At 38.7% G+C, this 22,670-nt stretch overlaps 1 protein-coding gene across 1 annotated transcript in view; it reads right to left on the bottom strand.

Annotated features, from left to right (window-relative positions):
• LOC110154019 (membrane-associated guanylate kinase, WW and PDZ domain-containing protein 3-like) overlaps window positions 1-22,670 on the bottom strand; it is a 367,298-nt gene that overhangs the window by 117,636 nt on the left and 226,992 nt on the right. The window contains 2 exon segments of the mRNA XM_055165821.1: window positions 402-521; window positions 16,881-16,997. Coding sequence (XP_055021796.1) covers window positions 402-521; window positions 16,881-16,997 — 237 coding nt within the window.

Raw genomic sequence — 22,670 nt, 5'->3', positions numbered from 1 at the left:
GTGCGGACCGTGTCTTTTCCTCTTCTATCAATAATGTTTTTAAAGACTTGGCCTTAATATTTTTAAAGACTCGGCCTTTTCATTTACTTTTAGCAAACAAAACATCTTATGTGAAGATTTCCTAGTCTTTGCTACTCTACAACAAATCAAGTAATCCAAAGTATTCAGATTACGTTACTCACGTTAAGTAATTTAATGGATTACGTTACAAACTACATTTTGGTGTATGTAATCTGTAATCTGTAGGGGAATACATTTTAAAAGTAACCTTCCCAACACTGGCCATGGTTAGGGTTTAGGTTTAGGTTATGGCAAGAAGATTATGAGCAGCGTTCAGAAAATGAATGTAAGTGAATGTACTGTCCCAGAGAAGCATTCAAACCCAGCAAGTGTGCACGTACTGTCATAGGTTCCACTCTCCAGCAGCAGGCCGCTCTCCTCCAGCTCCCTGAACTCTGCAACACTGATGAAGTTATAGTCCACTCCAGGAACCTCCCCCTCCCTGGGCTGTCGAGTGGTACCTGCAAAACACACAGACACACATTTAAACTCAGAACAATGGAAATGTAATGGGATTTATGTTTTTCAGTGGTGGTTTTCAGATTTTCTGTAGGACTTGAAGATGTCATACTCCCAGATGGGGGGCAAGAGCCAGTTTTCCCTGTTAATTACACTGTATTTTGCCAAATATTCACAAATATTGAACATGATTTTTAAATGACAAGACCCAAGAACTCACTGTATTACAAAATTTGCCTCCATTTGTATTAAATTGAATGATAGAATGCTGTGAAGAAGTGGTGTAGTGTTTTGTTTTTTAAGTGGGGGTACGCAATTCGTGACTGAACCAGGAAGACTAAACCAGGACTGAAGAAGGACTGAATCAGGTCTAAACCACGATTGAACCAGGACTGAGCAAGGTCTAAACCAGGACTACACCAGGACTACGCCAGGTCTAAATCAGGACTACACCAGGACAACACCAGGACTGCATCAGGACTACACCAGGACTACACCAGGACTAACCAGGACTACACCAGGACTAAATCGAGACTACACCAGGACTAAATCGAGACTACACCAGGACTACACCAGGACTAAATCAAGACTACACCAGGACAACATCAGGACTAAATCGAGACTACACCAAGACTACACCAGGACTACACCAGGTCTAAATCAAGACTACACCAGAACTACACCAGGTCTACATCAGGACTACACCAGGATTGCATCAGGACTACACCAGGACTAAATTGAGACTACACCAGGACTAAATCATGACTTCACCAGGTCTAAATCAAGACAACATCAGGACTAAATCGAGACTACACCAAGAATACACCAGGACTACACCAGGTCTAAATCAAGACTACACCAGGATTACACCAGGACTACACCAGGTCTAAATCAAGACTACACCAGGATTACACCAGGACTGCATCAGGACTGATACACCAGGACTAAATCGAAACTACACCAGGACTACACCAGGACTAAATCGAAAATACACCAGGACTAATCATGGATTCTCATGTCTCAGGTCACTATAGGACAGTAGTGCAGATATCATGAGCCTATGCAGATTGTTTTCACCATTGCCAATGGCTCCAGTTTGACATTTAAGTTGTTGTTATTTTAAATTTGTTATTTTTTTTATATCTCATGTCGGGAGAAGTGGGTGGACAGCGTAACCCCATGTACCACAACCACTACACCCATGCTGTGAAGTAATCTGAAACTGAAATTAAAATTAAATGAATAAGAATAAATGACATAAATTCTATATATTTCACATTTTCACTGCCTTATGTTTTTGTCATACTCACATATTTTGGTTTCTAATTCTCCATATGAGACCTGTAATATTTTATGCAGTCCTAATTTGAATCTTAAAAAATTCCACAGCTGTTTTTTATTTTATTTTAACACCCAAAGCAGCCCCCTACTGCGCTCTGACAAATATAAACAGACAGTATAAAATATATGGGAGCGAATGGATCCAACATGCACACACACAGGGACCCAGGTCCAGTCCAGATCCAGTTTCCATGGTACAAACCGTGAATAGTCATGAATAGTCAACACTACTGGGACCAGAGCGCAGCTAAAACCTCATTATTCACACCAAACACTGGAGATCCCCCAACGCTGCTCGTCACTGTCTAAGCATAATATACTTGTGTGCAAAACAGTCTAGTTGAATTATGCCACAGTGGAAAGATGGAGATGGTGCAGTGCACAGCAAATTCAATATTTTCATCATCTTTACAAAAATTCCAATTTGGTGAAAAAATGATGAAATTAATTTGAAAAGTGTCACCTATGGCCTCGAGAGACACAAACTTGCTTTCTACTTGTTTGAGGAATTAGTCGAAGTTTGGAACTTTAAATGGACAGATTGAACTACATGTGGAGGTATTCTGATAAATAGAAAATAGAAAACGGTGGTTGTATATAGGATCAATACACAATAGCTGGCTGGACTTGCAGAAAAATGTGAGAGATGCAATGAATAGTTTATTTAATGATACATTGCAGTGCACAGAGCTCAGACAATAGTTAATGCCATAGAATGTAACTTTTTTGGACCCCATCATCCCAAAAGTAGATGGAAATATTTTTTTTTTTCCATTTTGGTTGTATTTATTTGACAGAAAATAATGGAAAAACACGTATCCTTACTCATTGGGCTTGCTTCTCCACAAACCTGACTCTTATTTGACCTGGAGTCTGGTAGCTCTCTGGAAAAGTTACATACTTTAACAATAATAAGCCGTCTTATCTGTGTTTGACCGATACATTCATTGTTCTTGGCCTTTGTTGCTGTTTTAGTGAGTTTATTCATTGCATATTTTTGTATAAACTGTTTTATATGAGTCTAAGAAATAATAAATATACTGTGTTCAAACATACAGTTGTATGTTTGAACATGTAGTTTTTTTTAATCCCATTGTGTTAAAGACTGGATGTAAAACACAGACTACCAGTCAAAAGTTTGGACACACCCTCTCCTTTTTTATTTTTACTACTTTCTACATTTTATATACTAACAGACAGTATCAACTACGGTATATGAAGTAAGATATATGGAACTATGTAGCAAAGAAAAAAGTACTAATAACTGTATATATTTTAACTGTATATATTTTATTCAAATCCTCAAAGTAGCCACCTTTTGCTTTGAGTATATAGTTTAGTAAATGTTATTAAACTTTAACTACATAATTCCATATATCTTGTTTTGTATTTGATGTCTTTAATATGTTTCTAAAATGTAGAAAGTAGTAAAAATTAAGAAAAAAACAACATTGAATGAGAGCGTGCATCCAAACTTTTAACTAGTAGTGTATGTGTCAAAGCAGTAACCAAGTCAATGAACGCTTGGAGGATTTGTGTGGAATAAAAAAAATCGAAAAACATGCAGAAAAAGGACAAATAAATACAATATAATAGTTTGATTTTATTGTCCCGGGTTTGTTTGTGTTGTGAACATGAGCAGAGAATAACTCACAGAGGGAACCCACACATGACTGCACACACAAATATCAATACACATTTATCTTCATTACTCCAGCAACACTATTTGAGTTGTGTTTGACAATGTCTTTGGTCCAATAAGCCGAGAAAACGTGTGTATTTCTGATACCAACATGCTCATGTTTGTTTTGTAATTGTAAAGTGAAATGAAATACATTTCCTCTGTGTCACTTAAAGTTGCACTATGTAAACTTTCTGAAGGAGGCCCACCACCACTTTGCCTATACTGAAATGTTACTGCTTTGATTAGAATATTCCATAGTAGAGTATTAAACTTATATGTGTGCTCTCAGTCAGAGGCACAACATTTTGGAACAGTCTGCCACTATCAGTAAGAGAAACTCCAACTCTTACCACCTTCAAGTCCTACTTAAAAGAGTAGCTAAAGAAAAAACAGACTTGTGGACACTTTTTGTGTATATTTGTTACTTGTTTTTGTTTTGTTTAAGTTTGTGGCGTTACCTGTCTAGGGACTACAGATGGAAATTAGCAGTCTTGCTATAATCTGTCATAATTACACTGCAATGTTGTAGATGTTCATTAATATGCACTGTCCCTATTAAATAAATAAATAAATAAATAAATAAATCTTTCGTCCATTGCGTTTACTTAAAGGTTTTATATTATGAAAAAAAAAATGACTCTTGTGAGTTTTTAGTCATGTTAAAATGCTGTTACCTCCTCCAAACCATACCTGAAGTTGTTTTTTGTTTCATTCACACACGTTGGAGTAATCCTTTTATATAATAGTGTGTTTACATCCAAAGCTCAAAATGCTCTGTTCCACCTTGTGATGTCATGAGGTGGTATTCAGCAGCTACTGTTTACCTTTAGTTCATTAGAGATTACTTACTTCAGGTATAAATCATCCAGTGAAGCTGTATGGAGTTTAAAAACACTGTGGACCACTTTCTGTATTACCACATGACATCATAAAGTGGAACAGAGTGACAGTTTTTGCTCAAGGTACCTTAAAACCACACATTTTCAATCTGACCACATCTCCACAGACCTGACCTGTAGCTTCACCAGGCAACATCACCAGCCCAGGCAATGCACTGACATGGGTAGGTGACATATCCTGTTCAGGAAATGTAGTTTTTAAATATCAAATTGCTCATCAAAGTTACATACAAATTAAGGCTGCAAGATTAATTTAATCAAATCAAAAATGTGCTTTGTATAGAAGCAATTAGCAAATCGCAAAGACTGCAGTTTTTGAAGTATCATAATTTCCTCTATAGACAGAAGACTGCTCACACTGTAGTTTAGACCCTAAATCTATCAAGGTTTAGTCCTGGTTTAAATCAAGGTTTAGTCCTTAATGTCAACCTGGTCTAGTCCTGGTTTAGTCCTGGTCTAGTCTTGGTTGAGTTCCAGGTTTAGTTTAGTTAAAAGTTGGATGTGGTGATTGTGCAAGTGTGAATGCACCCTAAATATATAATATTAAATAATATGAGTAAGTTCCAATTACTCAAATTAAGAAGATTTTACTTGATTTTAAGATAATTCAGTTGACAAGCAAAATATCTTTTTTTCTTAATTAAAACATCATACAACTCCTTATTTTAAGCAGAAATAGTTGTTGTTTTTCTTATCTCCAGTGTAACTCGGTGTGTTTTCCTATTTCAACTACACAAACACTTACTCCATTGGTAGATCATTTTACTTGCCAACTGAAATGTACTCAAATCAATATAACATGTTCTTAATTCATCATCAGTCATTTTAACTTGAGTTTGATCTGAGTTTGTGTGGTGTAGTCCATGTTGTGCGCTTTCAGCAATTAGCAAAACTCAAAGGCTGCAAGTTTTGAAGCTTGTCGAAGAAACTGCAATTGGATATTTTCCCCAAATCGTTCAGCCCAATATTTTTGTAAGACTACTTGTTGATTCTGTTGGTTTTCGAAGCTGCCTCCTCTAAACTTTCATATCTGATTGTAAAGGTGTCATTGCTGCGTCCTGCTCTAATCTGTGGAACTGCAAACACATTGTCCTGAAAATGATGTTAGGCATTGAGGACGTGCCCACTTCACTTCTCACCAGTGGAGATGTAATCAGGACTGCACCTCGTCTGAACCTGCTCCTGTCTGCTGCACATCGCTGCACTGGGATGTTACAACACGGGGTCTCAAACTGCGGGGAGCGGGACCCTAGTGGTACATGGGAGGACTTTGCTAAAAATGTTTTCAGGCTCGGTTTAGTTCTGGTTTCGTTCAGACCTGGTTTCTATTTAATCCTGGTCTAGTCTTGTTTTAGTTCAGAGTTGGATGTGGTGGGTTAGTCCTGGTGTAGTCCTGATAGTCCTTTGTGTAGTCCTGGTTTAGGCCTGGTCTAGTCTTACTTTTGTTTCAGTTTAATTCTGAGTTGTACGTGGTGACTGTGCGATTGTGAAAACCCCATTTATCCATCCATTTTCTTCCACTTATCCAGGGCCGGTTTGCAAGGGCAGCAGTCTAAGCAGGGACTCCAAAACTTCCTTCACCCCAGACACTTCCTCCAGCTCCTCCAGGGGAACCCTAAGGCATTCCAGGCCAGCTAAAAGACATAGTCCCTCAAGCATGTCCTAGGTTTTTCCTGGGGCCTCCTTCTGGCTGTAGTCCTGGTTTAGACCTGGTTTAATCCTGGTCTAGCCTGATTCATCAGCCAGTTTCACTTTGTGGAAACCGTAGCATTAGAATTCGTTCACTCGACAGTAGGCAGGCACTTTTTTTTGTTTAACCAATTGCTGCTATTTGGTCATGACGTATGTAACGCGACGCTAAACGGGCTAACTGGTATATTAAGCTTTTCTTAAATGGTACTGAAAGAAAAGCAATAACGTCTTTCCCCTTGATAAAATTCACCAAACATTCTCTTTGTTCCAGCTTTACATCTTCGATCTCTGGAATTGTTGCCAACACAGAATTTATGGCTCTTCGCACTTCCGGGCTTCTTGTAACCCGTCTAGGTTATTCTGATTCCTGACCTAGTCACTGGAAACAAATTAAATTGAGCGGAGGCACTAGGTGGCACCAGCCTGGCTAATCCTGGTGTAGAGCTGAACTAGTCTTGGTTTAGGTCCAGGTTTAGTGCCAATTTAGTCCCAAATTGGATGTGCAAGTGTGAACGTACCCTAAATCTATATTGGATTAGTCCTGGTTTAATCTTGGGTTAGTCCTAGTTTAGCCTTGGTTTAGTCGTTAGTATAGTCCTGACGGTCGTTTTTATACTCCTGGTGTAGATCTGGTTTAGTCCTTGACCTGCTTTAGTGAAAATTTAGCTCAAGTTCAAACTTAGTTCACTCCTTGTCTAATATAATGGTTTAGCTTTGATTTATCCATAAAAGGATATGACTACAGATTTAAAATGAACTCTAGAGAAACACTGTTCTCTATAACATCTTTTACTGTCAGACCCACAGATATGGTTTCATTGAGCCTGTAAATTAAACTGCCACTTAAACTTATAATAATAATGTAATGGAGGGTACTCACTGGTTACATTTATCAGTATGCAGAGGATATTTGGACTAGAGCCAGCTTAATAAAGACCTTGAAGTTACATGCATAAATTTGTGCGTCAGTGCTATTTCTATGACCAAGGGTATGAGGGTATTTTACATATGGGATTTTATGATTACTGCCTGTATTTATCTAATGGGTAATTCATGATTTATTACATATTACCTATAAGATGATGGTTAATGTGGACAAAACTTTTGAATGTTCTCATTTAATGCGCAATCAATAACTTTTAAAGTAAGTGCTGTATTTGGAAGACAAAGTACAATGAATACACTTTACTCTGATAACTCCAGAAATCAGATAATGATCAGAGTTTTGGTGTATGTGTGTGTGTAAATCATAACCTGTCTAAAGCAGTGTTCCCCAACTTTCGAAAAGTCACAAACCTTCTCATCCCAAGTCAATAAACATTATTCATAAATCACAAAATAAAGGTGGGTTTGACCATTATTGAACATTAATGAGGATATTTTATTGTTGACTGAGTGATTGTGTCTCTCTGAACAATTAGTATCACTCAAATTTTAAACAATGAAAAACAGTAACTGAATCAGCAAAAAATGTATCCATAATTCACCTATTTGGACATTAAATGTAGCCCATTTCTTTTTTTCAACATTTAACTGAACCAGCAATATTGGAACAAAATAATCAATAATATAATTACAAAAAGATTAGAAATTATACAAAACATGTCTTAACATTTCAGCATTTCTAATGAGATAGATGGGCCTGTCTGCTGTCTGCATATCAGACGCAGCATTCAGTCTGTTTCTGTGCTTCGTCTTCATTTTTGTGAGCACAGAAAATCCCAATTCACACACATATGTAGTAGTGAAAGGAATAAGCATAGAAACACTGGCCCTACTGAGGACAGGATATTCTGACAAAATGCTTTTCCAGACTGATGATAAGGTCACAGATCCATGTATACAAATGTATATTGCAGACCGGCATGCAGATCTTGACAAGGCGACCCAAAAAAAATCTCTTGTGAGGCACCTGAGAGTCATGACCCAGTGGGAAACATTGGTCTAAAGTACTGCATTATACCACATGACTGCACTATCCCAATGTACAACTGTTTTCAAACTCCTTTAAACCTAATATTTGAACCATAATAAATATATGCATCTTGTTTCTGCCAGTGGCTCCCCTCAGGTCCCAGTGCTGTTCACAGACTCAGACTGACAGCTCTGCCCCTCGTCTCTTCAAAGCTCTGGATCTCAGGAAAGACACATCCACTTCGAGTAATATACAGTTTACAATTTACAACCTGCTGATTGGAGACGACTTTGTGATCTAAAGGTGGTTCACTGTGTAACCTTCTAGTAGAGAGTCCATCAGCTGCTTGTCTCCATAGATCTGTCAGTGCAGTCTTCTTGGGTAGACAAAATCACTTTTACAATAAATTACAAAGACGTGGGCATGACTGACTTGCAAATTAACCAGACTAAGAAATGCAGAGTCCAATTGGGAGACACAGAACCAAACAAAACATTTATATACATACAGTTAAAGTTTGTTCTGAATGATACAAGACTATGCAAAAAGAACTGTCATCTGTATTTGAGACACATATTGCAAATCTGTGACTGGACCATCCCAAATAAGGACAGCTGTTCGTCACACTGTCTGGTCTGTTTTCAAACTCGTCTGCATTCAAACAGAAAAAGCAGGGACTGTCTGGTCAGGCAAGCATTGATATATGTCCCATGTATAAAACAATTGCTCAAACAATTCTCGCCTTGGTAGCGTCACCTGCGTGTCTCCAAGAATATAGACAAGGTTTTTTTATTGCTCCACAACCAGTAAATGTCTTGCCTCAGGACACTACAGCAGTATTCCTTTTTCATGGTGGAAATAAATCCAGTAACCTTTCAGTTATTGCTCCCATCATTCCACACAGGGCTGTCAAAAGTATCGAAAATGAGATACTAATTGATACTAAAACTGGGATAGATACCAGACTGAGCAAGCATCAGTATTAAAAAAGTCACATTCACAGGACAGAAATGCACCTGGGGCGACAATAGCTCAGTTGGTTAAAGCACTGGCGGTTCGAATCCCCTGTCTCGACATAAACATCGTTGGTTAAACGGTCAGATCCACTGACTGATTCCAGCTCCCAGAGATGAATGCTGTCGTTGAATCTTTGGGTAAGACACTTAACTCATCTCGCCCCAGGTATCTGAGTACACTGGTGTATAAATGTGTGTGAATAGGTGAGTGGCTCCTTGATGTAAAGAGCTTTGAGTGCCTTGAAGGTGGAAAAGTGCTATATAAAAGTGTGACCTTTCCTGAACAGCTTCAGAATGATCTTGAGTTGTATCAGAACAAGTATAAGAGCACATAGACTAGTATACACCCCTGGACCATTAGGGAACCTACCTGGACCACTGAGGGGTTACACAGATATAAAGCCACTTGGGAAAAGAAAATAAAATACTATGAATTATGTGGTAATGATCGTGCTAATCATTTCTATATTTTTGGGAATGTGGGATAATCCTTGCCAGGCTGCTCCACTCAATTTCATTTCTCTCCAGCGTCTAAGTCAGGAATCGGAATACACTAAACGGTTCGCAAAAACCCCAAAGTGCAAGTTCGGGCACCAGCCAATCAGCAAAGAGCCATATATTCAGTGTTGTCAACGATTCCCGAGATCAAGTATTTAAAGCCGGAACAAAGAGAATGTTTGGTGAATTTTATCAAGGGGAAAGATGTTATTGCCCTTCTTCCACATTACATACGTCACGACCAAATAGCAGCGACTGGTTAAATGAAAAAAAGTACCTGCCTACTGTCGAGCGAACAAATTCTAACATTGCAACAGTCAGGTCAGACGGTTTCTATGAAGTGAAATGGCTGATGAATCAGGCTAGGGTCATCCAAGAATACTGGTCAGAGATTCATCAACATCTGCAAAATGTTTTTTCATTTATTTTCCATCATTTGTCACCCCTGTCATGCCTTGTATCTTGGTTACTTAGTATTAGACAGCTTTAAAAACACAAACGAGACATTACTCTATATTCTAAAGTAAAGTGAAGCAAGTAAAAAGGCAGTAAATAGGAAGTGACTTAAACCTGAGTGACCAACAACTGAGAACTGGACTGATATTGTGCAAGAGATCTACACAATGGAAAAAGTTTCATTTTTATTGAAAGTGCAGCTGGACTTATTTTACATGTAAAAAAGTACGTAAAGCCGGTGAGATCAGACTTCATATTAAAACTACTTCATATTTGCAATGTTGTGTTCATTCGTGAAAGAGGTTTCCTGGCTCCCCAACCTGTTCTGAGTTTGTATATGTTTTAAAAAATGCAAAAGCAGGAACGTGTGATTTCATTCTACATATTGCAATGTGTAATCTGCATTTTCAATAAAAAGTACATTTAAAAAAAAAAAAAAGCACTACGAATTAATAATGAAAATCACATGCTTTTGTCTAAATAATGAGAATTGTTAGAGTATCAAGTCTATTCCTTAGGATCCAAATTGAGTTTTACATTTTTATATCGTGACAACATTATTCCACATAGAGAATGACAAAGCCTAGCGCGTCAGGAGTTGGTGACAGCCCTTATATATATATTTAGTGGGAGAGTTCCAGCTGAATTGTAGAACAGTGTAATGAGCACAGACGTGTTTATGGAGGACAGCATCTGCCACAAACAGCAACAACATCAGACTTCCACACACACATATGCCTCTGCTACACAACCACACACAGAGAGACACACTTTTCATTTAGCATTATTTAGCATCAGACATATATCACTATGTTTGCAGATCGTAAACATCAACACAAAGATGTACATTATAAATTTCAATACTAGTTTTAGTACTAGTAGATTAGTATCTGATTTTCAATACTTTTGATAGCCCTGTAAAGTATTAGCCAGGCTGGGGCCACCTAGTGCTTTCGCTCAATTTCACTTTTCCCCAGCAACTAAGTCAGGAATCGGAATACACAAGACGGTTTGCAAGAACCCCGGAAGTGTGAGTTCGGCCACCAGCCAATCAGCAAAGAGCCATACATTCTGTGTTGGCAACAATTCCTGAGATTTATAGCCACGACAAAGAGAATGTTTGGTGAATTTTATCAAGGGGAAAGACGTTATTGCCTTCTTTTTCTTCTCCTACGGGATTTGACAAAAGCTTAATATACCAGTTAGCCCTGTTAGCAGCGCATTACATATGTCACGACCAAATAGCAGCAATTGGTTAAATAAAAAAGTACCCGCCTACTGTTGAGCAAACGAATTCTAATGCTGCCAGGGCAGACGGTTTCCATGAAGTGAAACCGACTGATGAATCAGGCTAAGCATAAGCATATTGGTTTATTCAAGTGAAACTTGTACACAATAATAATAATCTTACAGTGTGTCTGTGTGTTTTTTTACATTAGTGTTGTCACGATAGTAAAATTTCAAACTCAATTTCAATACTAAGGAACAGACTCAATACTCAATACCGATTACGATACCACAAATACCAAAACAACACTCTTTTATTTAAATGATAGAATGTCATTTTCAGCATTAAATGGTAGTACTATCTTTTATTTTACTATGCAGTCTTATATCTGTGTACTCCTTCAGTGGTCCAGGTAGGCTCCATAGTGGTCCATGGGTGTATACTAGTCTATGTGCTCTTATACTTGTTCTGATACAGCTCAAGATCATTCTAAAATTATTCAGGAAAGGTTCATTTCTGTCCTGTGAATGTGACTTTTTTTAGTATCGATACTTGCTCAAGTGAATATCAAGTAGTAGTTTTGATACTAGCTTTAGTACTGATTAATATCTGATTCAAAAGTATAATGAAAATCTAATTCTTTAGTTTCATTTGGGGCAAACCAGTAAGTAAGTATTGTTTTCCCATAGACATTCTGGAAAACCAAAAAAAACCCATAATATTAAAAGTTTGAAAGCTTGCTCGGGGCTAATGAGCTATGTGGTGACTAATGACCACAAGACCTATAATTTTATGTAAAATCTGCTTCTGAAACTTTATAAACTGGAAACTTATTATAACATTTCACAGAACTGTTTCTATCTTTGATCTATCTAAAGGGTGCGCTCATGAAATGAACTCGCATTGAGCTTTCTGTGTAAGATATAAGTCAGCATTATTTCTTGTTATTTTGTTAGTTATAAAAATGTGTAATAATCTTTGAACAATGCCTTAACAGCTTGGAAAGGTCAGAGAGAGGCTGCAGAGTTCAGATTCACATGAGTTCAAGTGCGTGTGGTGTGATGGTGATAAATGGATAAATATTGTGTTTAGAGGCAGAGCGCAGCTGTTGGCCTGCTTTAGATGAAAACCACTGGACTAGAACAGAGCTGTGTCCCTGCCCTGGATCACTGTACTGGACAGAACAAGAGACACTATACAGCAAGACAGAGTGTACTAAAGCTCATATGAAAACACAACAACATATATTTTTACTTTAATGTATTATGGTACCTATAGTGTTGCCACAATACGAGAATTTCAAACTTGATTTCAATATTAAAGAATCGACTCAATACTCGATACAGATTTTGATATCCAAATGATTATTTTAAAGGTGCACTGTGGAGGGTCAGACATCTGTTTGTCTTGATCAAGATCTTCCACAATAAAACTTAGCTATCTCCATAAAAACAAATATATGACAACACCTCGATAAGTTACACGTCATATCTGTGCAGAGGCAAGATCACTCACAGCACATTCTTTTCAAGCTATTTCTGGGCAATAAAAAAAAACTGTACTGTATTTTCCGCACTATAGGGCACACTCATAAGCCTCCAACCCCATCAAAAAACAACTGCGCGCTCCACAGTCCAGAGCGCCCTATACACGAATCCACTCGTGTGTCCCAGCACGACTTCAGTAAACTACAATGTCGCACCACCCGCAGCGCACACAAACGCGCACCGAGCAAACAGCAACCGCGCGGCGAAAAACACCCACAGCCACACTCATCACTCCACGAGGACGAGGAACGGAACGGAGGAATGAACCGAAAAAGCGAGTGCAATGGGCCACTTCTAGACACAATTGAACAACTGAGTCACTGCGAACACGCCGACAATCCAGCGGTCCCAGACAGCACCCTCCCTACACGCCACAACTGAACAAAGCCCAGAGTCACCGTCAATGCACCAAAGTCCCACTGACCCATCTAACTGTTGTGTTTCGTTTAATGCGCCTTATAGTCCGGTGCGGTTTATATGTGAAAAAAGTTCGAAAATAGACCATTCAATGACAATGCGCCATATAATCCAGAGAGCCCTATAGTGCGGAACATACGGTAATTGTATCAGTGCAACAAATTAATTACTTTATTAATACTACACTGTGGAATTCTGAGCAAAAGATTTTCATCAGAAAAGTAGGTGGTGGACCCTTAACCAGAAAAGTTACACATTGCAACTTTAAAAGCTCTTTTTTAGGCAATATTGTAATTTTCACAAAACAAAATAATGGTCTGACAAAACTGAAGATGAAACTGTTCAGGAACGGTCCAATTTAATACAGTTATGTGATTTTTTTAGTATTGATACCTCCTCAAATGAGTATCTAGATTCTTCTTGATTCTTGATACTCTTGATAACCCTATATCACTTTATTTTTCCATATGTTATACGAAACCATAGTCATAGCCTTTTATTGTATGTAACAGTTTTGTAGTCTAATACTTGTTACTCCATTTGTACAGTGTTGAGATAGATTTAAATTTTTTGGAGTATTTTAATAGATGTTTTATGTTCATTTTGATTGCAAATTCTTATTTATGTTGCAACATTGTATTTCCCCTATTATAGTGACAAATCTCACGTCCCAAAAATATTCCTTGTGGATTCATAAACTAAAGTCTTCTGTAAAACTTTGGTGAGACAAAGTTGGTCGATTCATAATTAGTTACCAGTCCCCAAAATCCAAACCACAATTTCTGATCTTTTCAAAATTTCACTTTCATTAATATGTGGAAATTGGTAACAGACCCAAACATAACCTCTGGCCAGTCACTCTTCTGACTTTTCATTTGCAAATCTGATGAGAGTGACAGCGCTTTGATGATCTGAAGTTTCAAATATAATTAACAATTTCAAAAAGAAAACGTGAGATTTTTCTTGGGTGAATTTGACTCTCCTGGGGTAAGCTCAATTGGACTTTTTTTGGAGCTGTAGTTTTTTACAGTTTTAATCCAATTTTATTTTATTTTATTTATTCATTTTTTAAATTGATTCAATATTTTACCAGGTAAGTCAACTGAGAACACCTTCTCCCTTGCAATGACGACCTGGACAAGATGGAGTATAAAACAGCACAAACAGAACACACTCACACATCAACCATAACATGAAGCAGTGAACAGAGACGTGAGACCGTGAAACATCTGCAGATTAAAGATATAAAAGTGTTAAACGCATGTGCAATGATCCTGTAAAATACTCTGGGTGGAGTTTTTAAATGTACCTATTAGAGCCGGGTATTAATAAGTTCCCGATACGATCCATACCTCGATACACTGCACTTTCAATGCGATACATTTCAAATTGATTCGATACTGTTCAATAAAAAATAAAGGCTAAATCATGGCTGTGATACTAAAAGTCTTTGTTAAACCATTTCTTCTGCAAAGTTAATCTGAAACACAAACATTTTAATCACCAAAACAGTGAAAATGTCAAATGTGTCACATATATGAGTTTCCTTCCACTGAACAAGCAACAAAACTGTAGCTCTGTAACAAAATAATTTTGTAAAATATTCCAAAAAATACTCTTGGCCATATATATCGATACAGCAGCCCACGATATCGATACTGTATCATCACATTAAACGATACAATAAATCGATATTTCAATATTTTTGCACACCCCTAGAATCTATATTTTTATGGATCTTACCAAAATGATTAGAGGTTAGAAGCAGACTGTTTGACACTGCCACCATTCATACAACACTTCAAAAACTCAAAGGCTTTTCTCCGTGGAGATGTTATTTCTTTGTCTGAAATGTTTCACAGTATGGCATTAAACCTTTCTATCATCACAGAGACCAAACCAGACCAAGTTACAGGTCAGATCTGCGAAGAAGCAACCCTGCTCACAGTTAGAATGCCTGTTTTTCTAGGTATTTTGAGCTATAAAACTAAATCTAATTGAACAAATGTAAGGTAGAGCTGTTTAATGTTATACTGTGGAACATTCCAGGCAGAGCAATGGCATATCCATAGAAACAAGAAGATGATGAACACACTCAATCAGCTGAAACTTCTAGAGGAATTCTGTAACTATTAGGGTAAGGGTAAACCATTTATTATTGTCAACATAGTAGAACTTTCTTTACTTAGAATGTTCAATAGATACTTTGCAGCTGCTGTCGTCAATATTCCCTGGGGTGTGATGAACTGTAGGCTCAGGTCTGTTTGAAGACTTTAAGCTGAACTTCAGTCTGACCAGAATTACAAAAAGGTGAGCTGATATGTGCTGTTAAATAAGTTCCTCTCACATAAATTTAAAGTTTTTTTTGTTTTGTTTTGTTAAAACACCTAAACAGGACCATGAAAATGTGCTGTTTAAACCTATTCTGTATTTTTCCTGAGATTGTAGATTATTTTTTAAAACTATTTGACAGTATGTTTGCTAATATGCGCATTGTGTCTCCATGGTAACTGATGAACTTCCAACTTTGCAGTGACTGATGTTCTTAAAGGGACAGTCTGGAATTTTGGACATAGGGCCTCATTTCCTAGTGAGCCAGAGTGTTGGAGATGTGTGGAGACACTTTTTTAAATATTCCATCCAGTTCTTGTATTTGCAGAGGTCGCTGGTGCTAGGCCAGTGCATGTCAATGACCATAGTTGGCCTGGCACTAAAAACAGCACTCCACAAAGCAGCTGAAGCAAATCTATTATTACACCAGACTGTTGTAAATGTAAAGGTAAATGTCTGTGTCGATAGAATCATTTTAGAAGTAAAATCAACCTTGCATTTGAAGGATTTATGTCTGAGCAGCAGCAGTGAGTTGTACTTCCTGATAGAAAGCTTGGCAGCGGTGGACTGATATATCAGAAAATAGTCCCTCAACATGCGACGATTCATACAATGCAAGGTTAGTTTTATTTCAGACATTATTTTATCAACCCAGACATTCACATTGATAGTCTGGTGTAATAATAAATTTGCTTCGGGTGCTTTGTGGAGTGGGTAAGACGGTTTTTAATGGGAGTCTAACTATGGCCATTGACATGCACTAGCCTAACACCAGCGACCTCTCCAATACTGGATAGAATTTTTTAAAAAGTGTCTCCACACATCTCCAACACACTGGCGCACTAGGAAAAGAGGCCCTATGTCAAAAAATTCCAAACTGCTTCCTTTAAAAAAACAAAGCATTCTTACTCCTCACTTCTCCATAGATCTCTGTGGAGATTTAAAACTTTGGAATACTCCAGGTAAATCAATCACATCACCCTGGAGATGAACTGGTGGCTGACTCTCCACTACAAAAGTTACCTTAACTTTGTACCTTTATAACGAATTTCATCTCTGGGCGCAAAGAACCTGACTGCATTTTTATCTTGGTATTTTCCTTTATTTTGACTATTGTGTGCCACTTTTAAAAATTCACCTTCCAAATAACCTACTACTTTAGAAAAGAAAAAGACACGCTGTGCTAAGTTATTACCACACACTTACAAAACACATTTTCATTTGTGCTTCCATGTTGGGTGTTGAGCTGAAATCTGCACCCCATTGACAGTAAAGGATGAGCTGTTCCTTCAATGCCAACAGCTCATTCTGAGAGGGGGACAAGGTGCTGTACTCACACGGGATGGTCCGCAGGTACAAGTTGTCTCGGATCACTTGCTGGAGCTTGTGGTCCAAAGATCCCTTCTGGAACTGCAGGCTGAGGTAGTGTCGCAAATCCGTATTCAACACTTTACCTGCAAAAGAAAAGGCAGAAACTGGAATGAGAAAAGCAAATAGGCAAGAAATAAGTGTTAAAAATCAATTGGAGTCTGGGGGTGGTGAGAGGGATTGTTCTTCTAAGAGGGTGATGTAAAATTTGTGAAATGTATTAAAATGATGTAACTACAGGATTTGATCTACTGTAAAAGAAATTCTAATATTTTTCAGAAATGTGCGTATCTGTTATCTTTACATTGTTAAAAATCTGGTAAAAAGTCTGGGCTGATACATGTGTAAGGTAAAACAGAACCAATAAAGTTAAGATAAGGTCTATACCAAAACTAAAGCAGGTCTAAACCGGTCCAGGCTTGTGTAAACTGGGACTATACAAAGACTATACAAAGACTATTTGAGGACTATACGAGGACTCAACCCGGTGGACTCAACCCAGCGGACTCAACCAGGTCTCAACCAGGATTGAACCAGGACTCAGGACTCAACCAGCACTCAACCAGCACTCAATCAGAACTCAATCAGGACTCAATCAGGACTCAATCAGGACTCAATCAGGACTCAATCAGGACTCAATCAGGACTCAGCCAGAAGTCAACCAGAACTCTGACAGGACTCAGCCAAACCACACGACTAAACATGGATTATAGTCCGAATAGAATCAGGTCTAAACCAGGATAAAAACAAAAACAAACTAAGGGTGCTTTCCCACCGGCAGCAAACGTTCCATTCGAACCAAAAGCTCTTAGGTCAGTTCATTTTCGTTGGTGTGAAAGCATCAATGGCACTCGCATCCGTACGGATTTTAGTAGACCTCAAAAAAGAGATGGTCTCAGTCCGCTTGACTCCACACCAAATGCCAAACTCTGGTGCAGTCCCTCTGGTGTGAACGTGAACTCTGGTCCGAGCTAGGGATGGGCATGATTAGTCGATTAATCGATAATTGATTATTAAGAATTTCATCGATTACGTTAAATTTAATCGACAAACCGAATGTAGGTTGCTGTGTGTAGCGTGACCAAACAGGGGTCTGTACATGTAGCTTTCTGCACTCAGAAGGAGCGAGCAAACACAAACAGTCAGTCCGCCTGCAACGTACCAAAGTGCATATGCGTATTTAACGATGATTTGTACAAGAAATTCCATGCTTTCCGTTCCGGTCGGGACAAGTGTGAGTCCATGTGCACAGTGTACAAAGCAGCACATATGTTTGGGTGTCCAGTGGGAAAAAGCTTTGCCAGGTGAGAGTAGCGCCAGGTCGATGACGAGTTCCCACCTCCCGCCCCTCGTACGATGTCCTGGTTTTGACAAGCGCAAATATGGTCACACTAACCTGTATTCCACTGAGTCATGTCTTTTAATCCGACAGAAATTGACCGCATCAGCGACACCACACGACCTTGGCGATCGACTGGTAAATCGCCATCGACGTATTGAGCACCCCTGTTTTAAAGGAACGAGGCAATTAGCTGCCTGTTGCCACCCAGGACGAATATTAGATCACTCTGCCAGTCATTATATACTACACTGTAGTATAGTGTCCGTGCTGTAGTAAGTACAGCACGGACACTCGACAATGAGATAATGTTTGCAGGTAATAATTAATAAATTTTAATTAAAAAAAAGTGATATTGGATAATTTCTCACGGCACACCTGACGATCTCTCACGGCACACTAGTGTGCCGCGGCACAGTGGTTGAGAATCACTGGTTTAATGTATATCCCCATAGTCTCAAATACACTAAGCAATATATACAGGACTCAAGCAAGACTCAACCAAGACTCAACCACGTATGAAGAGAACTAAAAAAAGAAAGAAAATGTGCTGATTAAAAAGGCTTGAACCCGATTTTCATTCCATGTATTTGAGAACAATGTGTCTTGTCCCAGTCGAAATATACTGAATAAGCAGCTCTCGAGGAAATGACTCCTCTGTGTACGGTCTGCATCTCATTATAACGCGCTTTATTGTCCAATAATGAGAAAGTGTTGCTAACTTTACAGTCACGCTGAACTCCGCTCTGGTCTCGGAGTTGTGAAAAACACTTAAAAACTCATTGAGGTGAATAATTAGAATGCCCTGAATACATAAGGTAAAGACTTCAGACAGGATAAAACCACACTTTAACCAGTTCAGCTCTGCGTTGTTTCAAATATCTTTACCTTCCTATTCTATATTACTATAATAAGTGGAAGTTCTTGGAGGAGGAGTCGTATAGGTGCTGTGGATAAGTGGCCAGTGTAACAGCTTGACAGAACTAATTAAACATGAGCACTGGGGTTGTTAATTCACTGGAGGCACGAGATATGAGGGACGAGAGCACACTGTCAGTCTCAAGTCAAGACAGAAAGATGGAAAGGAAGGAGGGAGGGAGAGAGGGAATGAGAAAGAGAATGAGGAAAAGAGAAGATGTGAGGAGAGAGAGAAAGAGGGAGATGTGAAGAGAGAGAAAAAAAATGTAAGGAGAGAGAGAAAGGGAAGGAGATGTAAGGAGACAGAAAGAGGGAGATGTGAGGAGAGAGAAAAAAATTTAAGGAGAGAGAGAGAGAGGGAAGGAGATGTAAGGAGAGAGAAAGAGGGAGATGTGAGGAGAGGGAGAAAGAGGGAGATGCGAGGAGAGAAAAAGAGAGGGATGTGAGGAGAGAGAGAGAAGGAAATGTAAGGAGAGAGAGAAAGGGAAGGAGATGTGAGGAGAGAGAGAAAGGGAAGGAGATGTGAGGAGAGAGAGAGAAGGAAATGTAAGGAGAGAGAGAAATGGAAGGAGACGTGAGGAGAGAGAAAGAGGGAAATGTGAGGAGAGAGAAAGAGGGAGATGTGAGGAGAGAGAAAGAGGGAGATGCGAGGAGAGAAAAAGAGGGAGATGTGAGGAGAGAGAGAGAGAAGGAAATGCGAGGAGAGAAAAAGAGGGAGAAATGAGGAGAGAGAAAGAAGGAAATGTGAGGAGAGAGAAAGAGGGAAATGTGAGGAGAAAGAGAAAGGGGGAGATTTAAGGAGAGAAAAAGAGGGTGATGTAAGGAGAGAGAGAGAGAAGGAGACGTGAGGAGAGAGAAAGAAGGATATGAGAGGAGAGAGAGAAAGAGAGAAATGTGAGGAGAGAGAAAGAGGGATGTGCACAGACAGACAGCGAAAGAGGGATATGCGAGGAAAGAAAGAGAGAGGAAGAGGGAGACGCGAGGAGAGAGAGAGTAAGTGAGAATAGCACCTCTCCCCAGACATGTTCAGAAGCCTCCTGCTGACGCCAAAGACTGAAAAGAGCTTTAGAAGTTTAAAAGAATGTAACAAAGTCGAGTCAAGACAGAACAATGCCGTTTACATTATCTCTAGACAACGCGGGGGTACAGAATATATGTTTTAGGACTGCGATTCTTATAACATTATTTTACACACAATAGCCGGAAAAGGAAACTTATTTAACCACGGGATTCCTCAGCCTCCACAAAAATTTTACTGCTATTGTGTCCTTGAGCAAACTCTATTACAACTGATCCAAGATAGGCTGGAGGTGCTGGAGTTTAGTTTTTAGTTTTATTCAGATCAGAGAGAGTCCTTTTTGGTTTACACCGACTGGATTTTAGCACTGAAACTGGCAACTCAAATATTATCTCATTCTGCTTTCTGGTGTTTTCTGCTGTTTTTTTTTATTCCCAAATTGTTCAACCACAATTAACCACTCGTAATTGAATGAAAAGTCAACATGAGAAAATCCATCGTAAACTAACACACGCGTTTCGACTGTCAACATAAGCCTTATTAACTATTGTCTACGGCCGTGTACCAGTCTAATCTCCTCTCATTTGAGCACGGCACTATCAACATCACAACTTCTCCAGCTGCACCCACACCTGTTTTAAGCACTTCAGATTCTCTTCACATCTGCTCCCAAACAAATCAATACCAGCGCGGAATTTCACTGGGAAAATCACAAACAAATCTGAGCCAAGCTTGGAGCCATTCCTTATACAGACTTTGTGTTAAAGTTGCATTGTGCAGAGTCCGACACCTGCTCCTCTACGTGATGAATGTGTTATTGCTTTGCCTTTTCTACTTTTTCTATTTCCGTGGAGACGAACCAGCAGTGCCACCAAGCCGATTCTGGATTAGAGCTGTGGAAAGGCAAGCCCACTCTCAAGTAAGAATGTATGTTTTTCAGTGCACACGTTATTGAATAAATGTTTGGTTCATATGTTTAATGCCATTCTTTGGAACATTAGAGGCAACCCTAAACAAGGCAAAGTAACATGCAGTAGTGTTATCTAAACCAGAAAAGTTGCATGGGAGGTTGGCATGTTTTTTATGACTATGATTAGCAAGGCTGGCACCACCTAGTGCACAGGCGTCAAACATACGGCCCGGGGGCCAGATCCGGCCATCCAAGACCTTTAATCTGGCCCTCGACTGATTTTCTACTAAAATATTGTAATTATATTTTCTATTAAAATATTATTAATTTTCTGTGGTGTTTATCACAGCAGCATCTCCAGCACCTCTGTACGTGGCCCCTCCCACCAGAGCAGCACAAATGAAGACTTGTCTCTTTCCAAACGCTCTTAAAGGACGATCGTTTTGACTGTTGACCGTGACACCCTCATCAGCAAAATGTCCAACATGAGAAAAGTGGAGCCGAGTGCAGGATTTTACAAGAAAAATTGACTTATTCCTATTTACAGACAAGTTCATGTTAAAACATTGTGTTGAAATTGCATTTTTCTTAAAGTTTCAGGTTGTTCATAATATTATAATATTTTGTAAAGTAAAGTAAGAAGTAATGTTAGCTGAGTATTGACAATGATCAATTATATATAAAGAAGGTCAAAATCCTATGACTATACTAATCTGAGAATGTTTGGTGAATTTTATCAAGGGGAAAGACGTTATTGCCCTTCTTCTTACAAGATTTGGGAAAAGCTTAATATACCAGTTAGCCCCATAAGCAGCACATTACATATGTCACGACCAAATAGCAGTGGTTGGTAAAATTTTTTAAAAGTGCTCGCCTACTGTCTAGCGAACGAATCCTAATGCTGCAAGGTCAGACGGTTTCTTCAAAGTGAAACTGGCTGATGAATCAAGCTAGGCAAGCCCACCCTCAAGTAAGAATGCATGTTTTTCAGTGCATTTTTGAGCAATAAAAACATATTGAATAGATGCTTGGTTCATACCTTATATCTAATGCCATGCTTTGGAACATTCCTGGCAATCTTAACCAATGCAAAGTAACTTGCAGTAGTGTTACCTAAAACAGGAAAATTGCACAACATAGCTTTAAAGTGCATATGGGAGGTGTGCATGTTTTTTATGACTTAGTTTGGGCTGATATTTATCAAAGTTTTACATCAGTTAAGTGAGTTTATGTGGGAAAAAAGTTCTGAAAAAAGTAAAAAAAAATAAAATAAATAAATAACAGAGGAAGTAGTTCTGAAGTATACACCTCTACATCATTAACACGGAAAATCCCATCCAAAATGCTGGGACAATTTACGCACAAGGAAGCCATGGCTCTTACCATTTAAACATTGATCTGACGCTCTGTTACTCAAGTTAGAATTTTTTTTAACACAATCTGACCAGAGAGAACTGACTTCATTGAAAGTATAACAGATGAGCTGATTTGTGCTGTTCACAAGAACTTTACAATAACAAGCTAGCTAGTATTAGGCAGTTACTTTCACCTTTTTATTGAAAATCAAACTTCTA

The sequence above is a fragment of the Boleophthalmus pectinirostris genome, unplaced genomic scaffold, assembly GCF_026225935.1.
Source record: "Boleophthalmus pectinirostris isolate CB_2022bp ecotype Guang Dong unplaced genomic scaffold, ASM2622593v1 HiC_scaffold_8, whole genome shotgun sequence".
Lineage (NCBI taxonomy): Eukaryota > Metazoa > Chordata > Actinopteri > Gobiiformes > Gobiidae > Boleophthalmus > Boleophthalmus pectinirostris.
Note: the sequence above shows the minus strand (reverse complement) of the source record. Positions and strands in the feature narration are given on the sequence as shown.